We start from the raw sequence: 18,362 nt of genomic DNA on the forward strand, positions 1-18,362 counted from the left end.
AGCGTTGACAGAAATACAAATGAGTAATTATAGAAATGCATAAACAGTCCCACAAACAATTTAAAGGGATAGGTCACCCAAAAATGAAAATTTTGTTATAATTTTCTTACCCTCATGTTATTGTAAACCTGTATGAATTAAGTTTTTTATTTAATTAATTTATTTAATTCATTTTCTGATGAACACAAAAGAAGATATTTTGATAAATGACGGTAAGCACACAGTTGATGGTACCCATTGACTTCCATCGTATTTGTTTATCCTACTATGGAAGTCAGTGGTTACAATCAGCTGTGTTCTTACCACCATTTGTCATTTTTTGTGTGTGTGTGTTCATCAGAAAAAAGAAATTCATACAGGTTAAGAACAACATGAGGATGAGAAAATGAATTTTCTTTCTTTTTGGATAGACTAACCCTTTAAATAGATTATGTCTTAAGAGAACATGGCTTCTGCACTGTTAGGACGAATGAAGGGTTAATGTAGCCGAGAGTCAAACTGCGAACAATAATTTGAGCAAACATATTGAAAGACAATTAAGAAAATCATCACAGCGATGAGCCGTGACAAAATGAGTGTTATTACAGTAATTTGTGAATAAACAGAGATTACATGTGAACGCTTCTTGTTTGGTTTCCCTCAGTGTCAGAGCACTTCTTGTCCACGTATGACATAGACTGCACAGCCGAGGTCAAGGCCGAGGTGGTTCAGTGCATGGGATCATTTCAGGATGGGGTGGCGGAAAAGTGCGTTGATTATTTCCAAAGGTATCGCCGTTCCACGCATGTTACACCCAAATCCTACCTGTCCTTCATCCATGACTACAAGACCATCTACAAAGAGAAGCACTCAGAGGTTCAGACGCTCGCAGACAGGTCAATATCCTAAGAGGTCTTGTAAAATGAGTTAATTGTCTTTTCGGATCTTTGTAAAAAGTGGTTTTTCAAGTATGTTATTTTATTAGGATGAACACTGGGCTTCAGAAACTGAAGGAAGCTTCGGAGTCTGTTGCTGCCCTTAGCAAAGAGCTGGAGGTCAAAGAGAAAGAGCTGCAGATCGCCAACCAGAAGGCTGATATGGTAACGGAATGTGTTGAACACTTTGTGTGTGTTATAGCCTCACTTTCTTATAAGTAGCATTGATCGAACATAAATAATTCATACAATAATACTCCAGTAGACCAAAGTGCCTATCACTAACTTTCTAACCAACCACACCAAACGTATTTTTAGGCACTCATGACAACTTCTTGCACAGTCAGTTTATGCAGGCTACACATCTAGGCTACACAGGGTGTGTTTTTACACCGTTTTATATCTTTTAGACGTAAGCAGAACATCATGTTATTTTACCAGGCAGTTTTAGAGAGTTTAATGGCTTCACAGCTTGATACAGTGATTTTTCACCTCGTGAAAACCGCCTTGAAATGTATTGGTGTTAATAACTTCCCATCTTTTCAGTGAGTGGTCTTTTATAAGACAGGTTCAGAAAATAGTATCTGACCTCACCCACTCACTTTTGCCACGGTAGTTTCATTTACTACCTTGTCATAGATGATTCAGACTTCCCTCGAGTAGGCTAAAAACCTTTTAAGAATTATATCAGCTTGTGGCCATTATAATTAGGAGCACAAAATTCAATAATGGTGCAGGAGGCCGTGCAGTATAGTTTGTTTAATGGTTTGATATATGTATTCCCGCTGGGTGGTACTTTAGTACTATTGATAAGTTTTAAAGCACCCACTAATTTGTTTATTGTTACGATTTACAGTAATACAATAATTTCACTATAGATCGGTAATGAAATGTATACACAGGAGCTACATAAATATATATACATATGTATAGAAAGCTAGTTTTACACATTTATTTTTGGACCAAATGTTTTCTGTAAGATGCTTGATGGTATGTGTTTTGTACCACTACATGAGATATTGGTATTAGTGTCTTAATTTCTGTTCATCAGGTATTGAAGGAGGTGACTGTAAAGGCTCAGGCGGCTGAAACGGTCAAAGTTGAAGTTCAGAAGGTCAAAGATAAAGCCCAGGCCATTGTTGACAGTATCTCTGCAGACAAGGCCATCGCTAAAGAGAAACTTGAGGCCGCCAAACCAGCTCTGGAAGAGGCAGAGGCAGCACTGAAGGTCTGGAGCAAATTCAAGGAAACAAAACAAATGTGGAGAGGAAAGAGAGGAGGGAATGAGATGGAAAAGTTAGATGAGAATTAGCAAAGGTTTAGAGAGAAACAAAGAGGGAATGAGAGGAGAGCAAAGAATAAGAGAACTGGAGAGAATAAAATAGGAGGAATGGAGAGGAGTTAAGGGGAGAGAAAGAGGGAAGGCAAGAATGAGAGAATAAGATGATAAAAGGAGGAAAGTAGCAAAGGAGAGGAGAGTAGGGGAGATGAAAGAAAGAGAGGAGCAAATGGGAGAATAAAAGAAAGTAGGAGATATAAGAGGAGGAGAGGCATGAATGACAGGAAATAAGAACAGATGACAATTAAGAGGAGAATAAGATTAGAGAATGAGAGAAGATTAGCGGTGATAAGTGGAGTGAATGAGAGAAAGAGAATAAGAGGAAAGTAGTAGTAAGGCAAGGAAGGGAATAAGATAATAGAATGAGGAGGGAGTAGTGAAGATGAGAGGAGGAGAGGAGCGAATGAAAGGGAAGAGGAGAAGAGGTGAGAGATTGAGGGGATAGTAGTGGAGATATGAAGTAAAGAGGAGCGATTGAGTGGAAAGGATGGAAAATGAGAGGAGGAGAAATGCAAATGAGAGTGGAGATGAGGAGAGAGTAAGAGGGGAGAATGATAGAAGAGTATAGGAGGAAATGAGGGTATATAAAAGAAGAAAATATAACAAGGGTAAGTAGGGAAAGAGAGGAGCAAATGAGAGGAGGCAATGTTAGGATAGTAGAGGACAAAATAAAAGATGAGTGAATGATAGGAAAGAAAAGGAGAGTATGAGAGAGAATGAGATGAAAAAATGAGAGAGAATTAGTTTAGAGTGAAATGAAGGAGAATGCGAGGAAAACAAAGAATAAGAGAACAGGAGATAACTGAATAAGAGGAAAGGAAAGAAGTGACGCAGAGAGAAGAAGAGATGGGACAGAGTGGGCAGAGAATAAGAGGAAATGCAAGAATGAGAGAATAATATTAAAAAGGAGAAAAGGAGCAAATTGGAGGAGAGTAGAGGAGATGAAAGGAGGAGAGGACTGAATGGGAGAATAAAAGAAAGTAGGAGAAATAAGAGTAGAGGCATGAATGAGAGGAAATGAGAAGAGATGACAATTTAGAGGAGGGGAGAAAGGGGGAGATGGGAAAAAGAGAATGAGAGGAGATAAGCGGTTATAAGAGGAGTGAATGAGAAAGAGAATGGGAGAAGGGTATAGGATGAAAGGAGAGCGAATGAGAGGAGGGAACAGAATAAGATGATAGAATGATGGGAGAGTAGTGAAGATTTTATGGCGGATTGCGAACCAACTTCATAGGTGCATACCGCCACCTACTGTGGTGGAGTGTGAAGAGAATAGCTCATCTTTGTTTTCACCGTCTCAAACGGAAATACCTATGACGCAGTTTTTTTACCTGACGGGAGGGGTTCTGGTGGACCAATCACAGCGCTTACGGATCCGCGTAGAGCCGACGCGCTGTTAGAAATTTTGTGAGGTGCGCGTCAGGCTACGCAGAGCTACCCACAGGCCGTAGCTACGCCGTAGGACCTACGCACGACTATAAATCGCCCTTAAGAGGGGAGAATAAGAGTAAAGTAGGAGTAAGATGAGAAAGGGACTGAATGAGATTAGGGAAGAGAATGAGTGGGAAGAGGAGAAGAGAATAAGGGTGGAGTGTGTGGGAGATAAGTGAAGGAGTAAATAAGAGGAGGTCAAAGAATGAGAGGGAAGAGGAGGAGAGAATAAAATGTGAGTGTGGGAGATGTGTGAAGGAGTGAATAAGAGGAGGACAAAGAATGAGAGGGAAGAGGAGAGAATAAAATGTGAGTGTGGGAGATGAGTGAAGGAGTAAATGAGAGGAGGACAAAGAATGAAAGGGAAAAGGAGGAGAGAATGAGATGTGAGTGTGGGAGATGAGTGAATGAGTAAATGAGAGGAGGACAAAGAATGAGGGGGAAGGGGAGGAGGAGGAGAGAATAAAATGTGAGTGTGGGAGATGAGTGAAGGAGTAAATGAGAGGAGGACAAAGAATGAGAGGAAAAAGGAGAGGAGGAGGACAAAGAATGTGAGGGAAGAGGAGGAGAGAAAAAGGGTGGAGTGTGGGAGATAAGTGAAGGAGTAAATGAGAGGAGGACAAAGAATGTGAGGGAAGAGAAGGAGAGAATAAGGGTGGAGTGTGGGAGATGAGTGAAGGAGTAAATGAGAGGAGGACAAAGAATGTGAGGGAAGAGAAGGAGAGAATAAGGGTGGAGTGTGGGAGATGAGTGAAGGAGTAAATGAGAGGAGGACAAAGAATGAAAGGGAAGAGGAGGAGAGAATAAGGGTGGAGTGTGGGAGATGAGTGAAGGAGTAAATGAGAGGAGGACAAAGAATGAAAGGGAAAAGGAGAAGAGAACAAGATGTAAGTGTGGGAGATGAGTGAAGGAGTAAATGAGATAAGGACAAAGAATGAGAGGGAAGAGGAGGAGAAAATGAGATGTGAGTGTCGGAGATGAGTGAAGGATTAAATTAGAGGAGGACAAAGAATGTGAGGGAAGAGAAGGAGAGAATAAGGGTGGAGTGTGGGAGATAAGTGAAGGAGTAAATGAGAGGAGGACAAAGAATGAAAGGGAAGAGGAGGAGAAAATGAGATGTGAGTGTGGGAAATGAGTGAAGGATTAAATGAGAGATGGACAAAGAATGAGAGGGAAAAGGAGGAGAGAATGAGATGTGAGTGTGGGAGATGAGTGAAAGAGTAAATGAGAGGAGGACAAAGAATGAGTGGGAAGAGTAGGAGCGAATAAGGGTTGAGTGTGGGTGATGAGTGGATGAGTAAATAATAGGGAAGAGGAGGGAAGAATAAGAGGAGGGATTGAGGGGAGAGTAGGGGAGATATGAAGTAAAGAGGAGCGAATGAGAGGAGGGAAGGTAATAGGAGGAGAAAAGCAAATGATAGTAGAGAGGAGGAGAGAATAAGAGGAAAGATTGAGAGCAAAGTATTGGAGGAAAGTAGGGTGAATGAGAGAAGAAATAAAAGTAGGGTAAGTGGGAGAAAGAGAGGAGGGAATGTTAGGATAGGAGAGGACAAAATAAGAGATAAGTGAATGACAGGAAAAAAAGGGGAGTATTGGAAAGAATGAGATGAAAAATTTTTAGTTTACATAATTAGTTTAGTGAGAAACGAAGAGCGAATGAGAGGAGAGCAAAGAATAAGAGGACAGGAGATAACAGAATAAAATGAAAGGAGTGAAGAAGAGAGAAGTGGGAGAATGGCAAAGCAGAGCAAATGAGAGGAGAGTATGAGGAAATGAAATGAGGAGAGGAGCAAATGAGAAAGATCAGACTTGGGAGAGAAAGAGAGGGGAACGTTGAAAAAGAGAGGAGAGTAGCAGTGATGAGAGGGAAGAGGAGGAGAGATGAGTGGAGGAGTGAATGATAGGGAAGGAGAGATTAAGATAAGGGACTGAGAGGAGAATAGGGAGGATGAAAAGGAGGTGAGAAGCAAATGAGATTGGAGAGGAAGAGAAACTAAGAGGGGATAAGAAGTGTATAGGAGGAACAGAGAGCGAAAAAGAGGAAAGAGAATGAGAGTAGGTGAGAGGAGAGAGGCAGACAGGAGCAAATGCAAGGAGGGTGTCATCAGTTGCTGCTGTGTGATGTTGGTGGGGCATTATGGTGCCCGCAGATTTGGAGTAATTACATGCTGCCTGGTAGGGTGTAAAAATAGCCCGGTGATGGCAAGGTTGCTGTAGGGGGTCTCGTAGCACGCAGGGGTCTGACAGCAGAACTCTGTAACCAACCCCACACACAAACATAACACCAACCCACTCAATCATACACCCACCCAAATATACCCTCAAACACCTGCTTACTGTCTTTCTCCTACCTGCATGTAGCCCATTATTCCTGGGACTCATTATTCTTTCTCCATTTGCTTTCTCCAAATGGCTTTTTATTCATGCATGGCTCCCTATGTGCTTTTTAGCTTGATTAAATACCATCATATTTCAAAACATCCCCAACACAGAGAAAACAAATGGTGGTGATTAATGTTAAATTGAATCAGTGTGTATTCTGACTGTGAGATTTACGACTTAACAATTGTATTTTTTTTACTTTTTTGTTAATAAGCATGAATCAACTCACAATTTTATTTACAATGCCATTGCAAAACCTTCTTTGTTCTACCGTTGCTGTTTTTTAGATCTAAGATCTGTTTTACCTGACTACTAGACTGGATAATTTCCATATTAAATCATTTTTACATTTATGGACTTTATCCAAAGTACATTCCAAAAGTATTCATTTTTAAAAGATTTTGTAATAAACATTTTTTTTTGGCAGATTTTGTAATAAACAGGGCTTTTAATTTCTCAAAATGGATTATATACACCAATAATACACCGAAAACACCAAAAGTCCATCTTAATAACAGGTGAACAGACTGGTTTCTAACCCTATCTGGTTTTTTTAATATACTTCACTTTACCATTACCATTTTATCCTCTCTGTCCTCCCAGTTCTCTTCCTTTAAGCATTTTCAACACATTTACCGATTATATTTACTCTTTATATTGCCGTATATATACCCACTCTCCACTATTAAAGGGACACTTCACCCATTTGCATAAAGCTTTGTATAGTGAGAACCCCAGTCATGTTTTTGAATGGTCATGCAAAATTTTCTCAGTTGCTGCTGAGAAAGGAGAAAAACAGATTTCAGTGTTGCACTTCCTTCTTTCAATGATGTAAAAATCATCATTTTGCATCATTGAAAGAGGGAAGTCCAATATCTTTGTTGAGGGAGTGAGACTACAAACACCCCTTTTCTCTGTCAAATAGGCACCAAATTCAAAATGTGTGTTACATTTTGACTACAAATATGACACACTTTTAATAAAGATTAATGTTTCTACGGGTGAAATGCTCCTTTAACACCTTTTTGCCCCACTCTTCTCCTTTACCCTTGCTTACAGGTCTGGCCCATTGCGCTGTTACGTCATCCACTTGAAGCCATAACAGTTGCTCTCATACTACTGTGTGTTATTCAGATAGCAACCTGACTAATTTACATTTTTTCTTTCTCTCTTTTTGTCTTTTAACAGACCATAAAGCCAGCAGACATTGCCACAGTGAGAACACTGGGCCGACCCCCTCACCTCATCATGCGCATTATGGACTGTGTGTTGCTGCTCTTCCAGAGAAAAGTAAACACGGTAAAGATCGACCCTGAGAAAAACTGCATCATGCCGTCCTGGCAGGAGTCACTCAAACTTATGACAGCTGGAAACTTCCTGGGCAGTTTACAGGTAAAGTACAAGTGGACTATGCAATGTTGCTTTTTATTATACCACAGATGATGCAGTAGTGCAGTGTGCTAGTGTTTATTACAGATAACGTCACTATCATTGGTTTCGTCTTACAATTATACCCCCTCTGTCTGCATCTTTTTGATTGTTGTTTGTTAATGTGCTGATGTGAAGTAGTAGGGGCTGCACCCACACACTCGCTCGCAACATTATAGCACGCAACAGACACAAAACAATCCAGCCTAAATTATAAATTTAATTATACATGCAGACGTTTTAAACCACTGACTTTCCTTAACTCGTATACACCTTCAAATTTTATTTTGATATTTAAGCATTTAAAGCCACTTTATAGACCATTTTGCAAGATGTAAACAACACTGGTCCAGAATCACTTCCTGTTTCAGTTTTTTAACACTGAACTAAATATTTATATTAATTAATATTAGAACAAAATACAACCAACAACAAATGTTGAACTGAACAATTAAATTTTTAAATTAAAATTAAATTAAAAACAACAAGAAGTGCTTGGACCAGTGTTGTTTACATCTTGCAAAATGGTCTATACACTGTCAGAAAAAAAGGTACAAAGTTGTTCCTTTTTCTGTCGCTGGGGTGGTACCCTAAAAGGTAAATTGCAATTTTAACATTTTATAATAAATTGTTCATATGGTATTTTGAGCTAAAACTTTACATATGTGCTCTGGGGACACCAAAGATTTATTTAACATCTTTAAAAAGTCTTGTGACATGGCCCCTTTAAAACTTTAAACAAAAAAATGTTTTTTAATATGTTTATGTAGAATTATTAGGGGAACGCATTTCGCACTATATTTTACCTCATACTGTATGTGAACTCTAGAAATGAATCTAGAAAACGTAAATACGGTCACGATTTTAACCATACCTTTTTTATGCATTGAGGATTGACTGCACATTGCAATCACATTACAGGTTTGGAGATGTTTTGATGACATTTTAATTCTTCAGATACCAAAAAAAAAGGCAGCAAGGATCCTGCGCTCAAATGCAGCCTTTGTGATGAGACGAGAGCAACATGTTACATGATCAAAAACCCTATCAAAACGTGCAAAAAATCTCTGAAAAGTGACGAGGATGCAGCACAGAACTGATAACATGGTGCATATTAAACAGATAAAAAGACAAGTAACAGATTAGTGGGAGCTTCTTTAATTTTGAGGTTGCATACGAAATCCATTTGCATGAAAAAACTGAGGGGGCACGTGCCCTCAGTTTTAATGGGCATGACGCCTCTGCATATTAAGATCTTTTCAAAGGGTACCACTCCAGTGACAGTATCAGAGATATATCTTATATGCCATATTTTTAAGGCTGCCAGTTTCCTTTTATGTTCTGTGTAATCCAATATTTTAGTATTTCATTTCATTTGACTCTAGTGTGCTTGTGTTTCTTCTGCAGCAATTCCCCAAAGACACCATCAATGAGGAGGTAGTGGAGCTCCTGTGTCCATACTTTGACATGGCTGACTATAACATCGAAACAGCCAAGAGGGTGTGTGGAAATGTTGCAGGGCTCTGCTCCTGGACCAAAGCAATGGCTGCCTTCTTTTCTATCAATAAAGAAGTGCTTCCTTTGAAGGTGAGACCACAAGAAACTTTTTTATTTTAAGTATATTTGGCTATTTTTAAACTGAATGCTTTTGATTATTTAGACTATAAAATGATTCTAAATTCATGTTACTATACTTGATACATGATTGTTTTATGAGTTTCGCAGTTCTCTCAACTTTCTTTTTTGTCTTTCTTTTTTTCTCAATCATTCAGGCTAATCTGGCAGTGCAGGAGAACAAACTGGCCATAGCCAATGCTGACCTACAGAAAGCCCAAGCTGAACTAGATGCTAAACAAGCAGAACTGGATGTAGTTCGGGCTGAGTATGAGAAGGCCATGATGGAGAAACAGGTAACCATTATGTCAGATCATCATAGTGCAGATCAACCAAATTTGAAATAGGTTTTGATAACATATAATTTTTTCAACCTAATCAACAAAAGTGTTATGCCCATTTAACGATATGTAATATAAGTCTCAAGTGTGCCTAGAATGAGTCTGTGAAGTTTCAGCTCAAAATGCTCCACAGATCATTTGTTATAGCATGTCCAAAATGTTAGGTACAGCTCCTCACTCCCTTACAAACATACAGTGAGTGATTTTGGTTCAAAAGAGATTGGATTCCTGTGAAAATAGTATTTAAAGCTTTTGGGTAAAATTAACTTGTCAGCCAGTGGCCGTGGGCGGGGCTTTATCAGTGTGATGTCACATTAACAAGAAAATAAAAAAGCATGTCTAATGAGACTGCTTTGGTTTAATGGGGATTAAAAAAGATGAGGGTGGATTTTTTTCTTTTTAGGGTTGTACTGCCAACACACATTTATGTCTAAACACCTTGTAAAAGTGGATTTTGCATATGTGCATTTCAAGAAATATTTTCATAATTTACTCAGCCATCCCTGATTTATTTATTTTATTTATTTATTTGAAAAAAAGAAAAAGGGGAACAATACATATTAATGAACATTTTCACAAATGTAAATATGTCAGATTATAGCCTTAGGCTAATTTCCATCTGCAGACCCCTTGGCAGATTGATGTTACACGCCAGTTAATACATACATACAAAAACACTATACAGTCTATATACAAAAAGACACGGACAAAAACAGTGATCACATCATGTTAAAACAAACAATAACAACAAGAGTGGGCAACAAAGGACATATAGAAAACAGGAAAGATGTATATTATTTCCTTACTTCAGCTGAAAACAGTCCTGTCTCATCATAAGGAGGCCATAGACATATGGAATGAGTAAATTATGAGAGATTTTCAATTATAATTCCACCATGACCCAGAGAAAATGAACTGCAATCCATTTTCCCATTAAGTTTGGCTGAGAGAAAATGGTGAATCAGCTGTTAATTAGTACGTAGAGTAAATACCAAATCACTCATTTGCATTTTTGCATAAAATTTAATGTAATCTTATTAATAAAGCCCAAAACCATCTTGCAGATGACTCATTCAGTCTGTACTCAATGTGCTTCTACAAATTGACGCTGGGTTTATAGACGGTTCGCTGCAAACACCAATGTTCCATTTCACAATGTATAATGAGCCTTCCTAACATTTCATAAATGAGTTGATAATTGTGTGATGAACAGCTTTTAAACTGACTGAGCCTCATGTTGATGTATGTCAGCTCTGATCATGCCTTAGAGAACAGATGCTTGAATAAATATCCCAATGGACTTTTTAACTGTAATTACTTTCCTTAATGCACTGATCGTCAGTCACTGAGTGACGTGGACATCACTACAGATGTGGCCTTTAAAAACGCGCGTTTTCTCCCGCGGCATTCGCCAAATCGTCTCGCGGAGTCACGCAGAATTCTGCAAGTGTTTTCGGGGGGGCTACTTTCCCTTTTCCCTTAATGTGTTTCGCTTCACAGAAAATCCACCAGGTGGCGCATAAAAAACTACATTTTTATATGCGTTGTCATTGCGGTTGTTTCCAGAAGTTATTGCTGTATTGTAGGGCATTGCTGAATATTTAACATTTCTATTAAAACAGCAAAGTGACGTCAACCAATTCTTGCAAGCATAACAGCGCATACATATATTAAGATGACTGTACGTGCAATGGGCATTTATACTAAGTGCAACAAAGAATTTAGTGTGAGCCTAATACACTTAACTCTATTTACAATGTATATCTTAATTATTTGTGTTGTCGAATTTTGACACCGTTTCATTGTTTGTTCATAATATTAATAATTATGTCCGTTTTTCTAAAAGTATTAATATTTTAAAGAGATTCATGTGGTATAAAAATACATGTTTTAAAGTTAAAAATGTTGTAAAAATATAGTAGTATTATTGTTCTTAATATATTAAGAACAATAATATGACACATGTATATTGCGCTAAATTGCTTTACATATGGAAAGAGGAATTCTACTCAACCACCACCAATAAAGTTTAAAAAATATTCTTTAAAAACGGCGTTTAAACCCACGCAGAGCGAACAAGAAAACATGGGCCTACATACTGTACAGTGGGCATATGATATCTTTATTTAGTTTTACATATTTAAAACTTTAATAATACCTTTCTTGCGCATATAGGCAGTCAGTGTTATGATTTTTTTTTATCCTTTCAGCCGTTATTCATAACAGTAAAAATATTCAGTGGCTTTGTAAATATATTACTAAAATATTATATAAAATCTAATTTATAAATTAAAAAACAAAGTTTTAAGTTAAGACAATAATAAATATGTTTATTTTTATTGAAAGAAAAACGTAGAAAATGTTATTATGGGTATAGTTGATGCAAATAAAGTGTGCAGTATACAAAAAATGCAAACAAATTATTTCTAAAAGTGGCAAGATTTTAAAAAGATAAAGGTGGTATAAAGAAAGACATGAGAAAAGTAGAGGTATGCAAAAGAGCACAGTTTAGTTATTGTTAATTAAAGCGGTTTTATACACCTTTGTTTGAATTGACAAGCATTTTATTCGCCACTTTCAACACATTTTGTGATTGATTTACTGATTTATTACAGAAAATTGTTGTCAGAAGCAAAGCTATTGTACAAAGCATCTTTATATGTATGTTTTAAAGTTAAAAATGTTGTAAAAAATATAGGTATTAGTATTCTTTTATATTAAGAATAACAATATGATACATTTATATTGCGCTAAAATGCAATATACATTATTCTGCAATATAAATTATTCTCAACCACCACCAATAAAGTTTAAACATTATTCTTTAGAAAAAAAACGGCGTTTAAACCCGTGTTGCGTGGAGCGAACAAGAAAACATATGCTTACATGCTCAATCGGCACCGGGCGGGTATCCTTTTCCTCCAGACCTTGACGCATGGTCGCGGAAAAGCGAGAAATATATTTTTTTTTAAGTAAAAATATTTTGCACAATTGATATATTACTTATGAATATTTTAGGAAATTATTTTTGACACACGTAGGTTATTACGTGTATTTTGGATTTTAATTTCATTACTGTGCCTATCCGTGGCCTCATCCGAGCGCACTTTCTTTGTCTTGCGTCTTTTAAAGACATTGGTACAGCACCATGACCCAGAAAAGACTCACACACCTTTCCCTGATGCATGCCCACACAGAAATACTGAACTCCCTGGACATTCGTCCCCTAGCTCATGAGAGACTTTGGAATTTCTATTATACAACCGGCGCAATGCGCGACGCGAGTTTTTTTCTGCGCGAGTAAAGAGCGCATTGATAATATGCGTATTAATGGAATGACAACGCGGGTTTGTTTATTACATACATGGATGCGCAGCAGCACAAAAACGCTTTTTAATATGAAAAATTAAAGGATTAAAATGTAACAGATTATTATTGAGTCTCTTGGACATAAATGATGATCAATTATGAGACGTTAGAAGGCTTAAATAGCTGCTTCATCTGTAGCTAAGTAAATAAATGCTTTGCTTTAAACAAATGCATCTACTTTTAAATGTTTTTTTTAAATGCTACCCAACGGATTTATTGTATATAATGACTCTGCACCTGTAGATATGGTGAGATGAGAAAACATTTTAAGTAATGCTTTTAAAAAAAACATTTCGCTGTCCAAGTGCTGAAATGGCTCTCCACACGTTTGTAAATTCTTTATCTTTTGTTTGTAAAAAATAGAGTATTTTTATAGTACAAACCTTATATAAAGCCTATTCTAAAAATGTCATTATACACCATGTATTTCTTTATAAAAGTATACAATATCAGAACTAAACCCATCATTATTTTTGTTCAAATTATGAATTATTTATAAGTTTAAAAAAGACAGTAATAGTACTATTTAGTAAAAAAAAAGATCTATATAAAAATTTACTAGGTATGTTAATGTGAGAATATTTTACATCTGTCGTGTGATTCTAACTTAAAAACGAAAGTAAAATATGTTCGTCCGCATGGACATTGAAAATTGTGAAGTTTAATTAATATTATATGTTGTTATAATATTATATGTTGTATGTAAATTGTAACGAAAGTAATTCCCCCTGGGATAAGTATTTTTGCTTCTGATTAATAGCGCATATTCATCTGAGAACTGATGATGTCTGTGTGTTTCAGACCCTGGCTGTGTGCCCTGAAGTGTATATGACAATAAAGTAGTAAATCTCAATGTATTTATTTTTAAAATGTATTTTAAATAGGCCTATAGGCTCATAGGTTTTTTGGTTAAAAAATTCACAGCACCCCCTGTTCAAAATGACTTCCAGCGGCCCTGCCTAGACGCTTTGTGTGTTCGACTTTAAATGGTTTTTTTTTTTTTTTTTTTTTTTTAGAGAACATATGAACATTAATACAGAAAACAGGCATCAAAATAGAAACTTCCAAAGTTGAATAACAAAATAGTTATAAAAATAAAATAGAAGACATTCACAGGACGCCAAATACAAGAGAGTGATTTCTTTTAAGAAAACCAGGTGTAAAGGATAAGATTTTAACAATCTACATTTATGAATAAAGAATTTGCCATACAAAATGAAGAAATTTACCAAATTGTAAATGTTTTTATCATCATTCTCAAAGTAACAAATAATATCTTTCATATTAAATGTTATGACTGTGTTAGTTTTAGTTGATAGGACAGAAAAACATTCATTCCAAAATGCCTGAACATTTTGGCAATCAAAAAATAAATGACATAAAGACTCCTCAGTATTATTACAAAATGAACATTCGTTCCCAATGTCCATAAATTTAGAAAGTAGTAAATTAGTTGGGTATATTTTGTGTAATATCTTCAAATGAATTTCTCTCACTTTATTTGAAATTCAAAATTTATAGGGCAGCAACCATGCTTTACACCAAATTACATCTCTTAGAATGGAATTCCAATAAAATTTTCCTCTTGGAGTAACTCTCTTCCTTTCATGAAAAACTTGTCTAATATCTTTATTAGTGCATTTTTTTTCAAAAATATTTTTTCGACTTTAAATGGTGCGGCGCTGACTGGTCGGCGTATGACATCAGAGTACCGCGAGAGCAAAGGTAAAGTCGGACCATTTGTAACATTTCGACTTGCTCTCGCGGTACTTTGATGTCTTCGTTGCCGAACTGTCTGCGCAGCGCCACATAGAAACGCCCTTTGACTCTTTAAGGCAAAGTACCAGCAACATGAGAAGTGGTGGCACGCAAAAGAAAGTGAAGGTACGCAGTACGCTAAAATATAAAGCGTCTGTACTGCGAGCACTGGTATAATTATTTACATCGTGTGTTGCTCTTTCACCATTGTGCACCCGCGCACTCGCTCTGTAGTTTGTAGCTCGCGCTCCGGCTTCGATAAACACCGTTTCTCAATACCAAGTAGGGGAGAGTGAGGCAAAGTGAGCCAGTGGGTAAGTTGACCCACCCCCTTTATCTAGGCAACCATACAGATTTGTAGCCGTGTGACCACAAATACAGGTAGCAACCATAATTTATATGTTAAAGAGAAGGACAAATTAAAAAGTTATGATTAAAGTATGATTTTTTTAACAAAAAAAAAACAGTTTTTATCCTATCAAAGTAAAATTTATACATACCAGGTATAAAGGCTGTTATGTTAAAGTAGATTTATCCAGGTCTAAATATTCATACCATAAATATTTGTGATAGGCTAATGTATAAAACCATGTGAATGATTTAGCTAAAGATTAGCCTGAATTACTAAGCTAGGCAGTTTCCCAGAACGGTGGCTGTGGGGCAAAGTGAAACAGATGGGGTAAACTGAACCAGGGGTTCAACCCCACCATGAGGCACTGTAACCATTGAATATGTTTCATTAAAAAAAAATTCTGTGTAGTTTCGCACAACTGATTTGTTCATTTTTAAACATTTTAGAAAACATATCATGCTAAGACATTACCATATTAATAAATTTTTATGCATTTGGCGTTTTGCAGGTCTACACTGAAAAAACAAACATACCACTCAGAAACGTCCATTGACAATCTCCAAACAATAAGTTGTTCCTCAAAATCTGTATTTTCATCTGATACAGACTCAAACATGAGTGGATGACATCAGAGTACCGCGAGAGCGATTTAAAACCAACCTCCTCCGCTTTATTTCTCGCGGTACTCTGATGTCATCTGCTTGTCGGTTCTTGTGGCGCTGCGTAAAGTTGACCACACCTAAAAAATGTACTGCTAAACTCGACAGAAATGCTCTGTATACCAGCACCTCCTTTATTAATTTGTATAGCAGGAAAAGTTCTATTTTACTTCTCAGCGTGATAAATAGCTTACAAGGTTTGGTGTGTGAGCGTGTGAACTGACAGAAATGCGTGTGTCTCATGGCGATTGCGTGGGACTTAAGAGCCTAGGTTATATCAACATATGTCAAATTAAGTTACCTGATATCCACTTAATTTTATAAGTTATAAACATTCATTTAAAATAACATACAGCTTATGTATTAGGCCTATTTGCTTAAATTACATTTTAACAAAGAAACTGCAAAGGTTGATATTAAAACCCAACACGCTGGTGAAAACTGGATAAACCGGTTTTCTTTGATGAGGTGATCGATTAGCATTGGGGGTTGGCAAAGAATTGGCAGACCTAGGGGTGGGTGGTTTTTAATTTCTTGACTCTCTGTCACTGGTAGCTGCTAAAACAAGCAGCTAAACCATGTACAATTTATTACATTTTGGAATTAACTTCCTTCATGTCTTTTTATTTATACACTGTAAAAAATATTTTCTGAATTTTTAAGTAAAGTTAGCATTAAATATGTTTTACAAACAATTGATTTACAAACTCTGGGATGTTTGTGATTATCATCATTCAGAAAAGTTGTGCTTGTGTTTTACGTGATTAAATCAGGTTACATTAGTTTCTTTTCAGTGTAGAACAGTTTGTAATCAAAATGCAAAAATATAGTACATTTATAAACATCGCTGAAACAAAGAGTGAATTAAAATTAAAAAAGTAATAAAGTTAAAGCTGCTGATAATTTTGTTTATATTTACTAGCATTTTCTGAGTGAAAAATGTTTAGATTTTGTTAAGTAGCCTAAATCCTACTCCAATTTATTTCAGTGTAGGTTTCTCATTTTTATCAGCTTTCTTTTGCTTTTCAAAGGGCCGTCTACCTTTGCTACCGCCAGTGCTTTAATGTGGGCCAGTACCGCCACTTCCAAATATAGCTCTTGAGCGTACCACCGCCTCTCCCTGCGCCCAGAACCTACTTCTAACGTACCAGAACGCTCGTTTGCACATCTGTTTAAATCAGAGGCTTAATTTAATTATTTGGCTGCGCTGCCGCTTTTCAAAGCGCCCTTCACAATGCAAGCTACCTAATTCGTCCCACCGAGAGCAGAGACTACATTACCCATTCACCTTTGAGTTTTACAAGTTAAATGCGCATGCGTAGCTTTTGCTGCTGTCAATAGGCTTGTTCGACTTCATGCGGCGCCCCGAGAATCGACAGCCAGAAGACGTCACAGTATCGCGAGAGCGAGGCGAAATATGATTTCTTGAATCATTCTCGCGGTACTCTGACGTCATCCGGCTGTCGGTTCTTGCGGCGCCGCATGAAGTCGAACAAGTATAGTGTTAACAACGTGGTTTGGAGAGGTGTGTGAAACGCGCAACCATAGCTGCTCTGTTAAAATGAAAATACAATGAATACTTAATATGCCCTCCTGGTTTTAGACTCTAAGGAGTAAAAGAACAAGGTCAGAATCAGATGACTCTCGCTGGCTGACATCCCAACAAGCCAGAATGATATCGCTGCAGGTCAGATGCAAGCTTTTTCCAATACCCTTCTGTAGGTACGTGACAATCTCTGCTGTCGCGGCTGTCAGCTTGGTTCCCCTCGACGCAACTTCGGATTTCCTCAGACGATGTGCAGACTGATTGTATTATACATACTTGCTAAACTACAAGTGTACGAAATTTCAATGAATTTGAACGACGCGCACAGGAGTTTTACCACACGCAAAATGGAAAACAATGGGACAAAATAAAGTGATGACTTTCGAGTTTCAAATGGCCAATATTCTGTTATTCTTGAACCCATAGACATGGTCTTGGTGTCCAGAGAGTATCTTTGCCCGACAGCGACAATATGTTATTAAAAAATAAATTACATCATTATGGATAAATGAGTGCTTACAGAATATATATGTTTGAGAATGCTTATCAGTACTTTTTTGTTTCTTAAACTTTAAAGATGAATATTCTCCTTTAGAGATGGGCAATTTTCAGCAATAGCACATTATATTCAAATTTTTGAGCTCATAAAAAATATTTTTTCGCTTATTTAAATGACTTTTTTATGTTTTTATGCACGTTTAGTTTTGGTGCAATTTCATCAAAAGCTTGTAATTAGGAAATAAACACAACATGCTTAACGTGTATTTTCTATATGTTAAAAAGTTTGTAAAAATTGCGTATTCTTATATAATAAGAATAACAATATGATATATTTATATTGCGCTCAAAATGATTTAGAAATGGAAAAAGGAATTCTTCTCAACTACCACCAATAAAGTTTTAAAATTCTTCTTTAGAAAAACGGCATTTAAACCCACGTGCACCGAACAAGAAAACGTATGCTTACATACAGTCCGTGTATGATATCTTTTTTATTTAGTTTTACATATTTTTATTTATATGCATTTAATAATAAGGTCATAATGTACACACTGTTAAAAATGATTCAGTGGCTTTGTAAATATCTCTAAAATAAATGATTAAAGTAACTTAATAAAATCTCTTAATGCAGTTATGCGATTTTTTTAGTTGGAAAATAAATTACTAAAAATAGAACAGATATTTTGTGTAAAATGTACATATATTATTTGATGTATACGCCTTAATAA

The 18,362-nt window shown here is 36.7% G+C and overlaps 1 protein-coding gene across 1 annotated transcript in view; it reads left to right on the plus strand.

Annotated features, from left to right (window-relative positions):
* dnah5 (dynein, axonemal, heavy chain 5) overlaps window positions 1–18,362 on the plus strand; it is a 153,610-nt gene that overhangs the window by 88,035 nt on the left and 47,213 nt on the right. The window contains exons 56-61 of the mRNA XM_065246255.2: window positions 644–875; window positions 965–1,079; window positions 1,966–2,142; window positions 7,255–7,458; window positions 8,902–9,081; window positions 9,267–9,404. Of these exons, the coding sequence (XP_065102327.2) occupies window positions 644–875; window positions 965–1,079; window positions 1,966–2,142; window positions 7,255–7,458; window positions 8,902–9,081; window positions 9,267–9,404 (1,046 nt within the window). The remainder of the gene's footprint in view (window positions 1–643; window positions 876–964; window positions 1,080–1,965; window positions 2,143–7,254; window positions 7,459–8,901; window positions 9,082–9,266; window positions 9,405–18,362) is intronic.

Source organism: Paramisgurnus dabryanus, chromosome 13, assembly GCF_030506205.2.
Source record: "Paramisgurnus dabryanus chromosome 13, PD_genome_1.1, whole genome shotgun sequence".
Classification (NCBI taxonomy): domain Eukaryota; kingdom Metazoa; phylum Chordata; class Actinopteri; order Cypriniformes; family Cobitidae; genus Paramisgurnus; species Paramisgurnus dabryanus.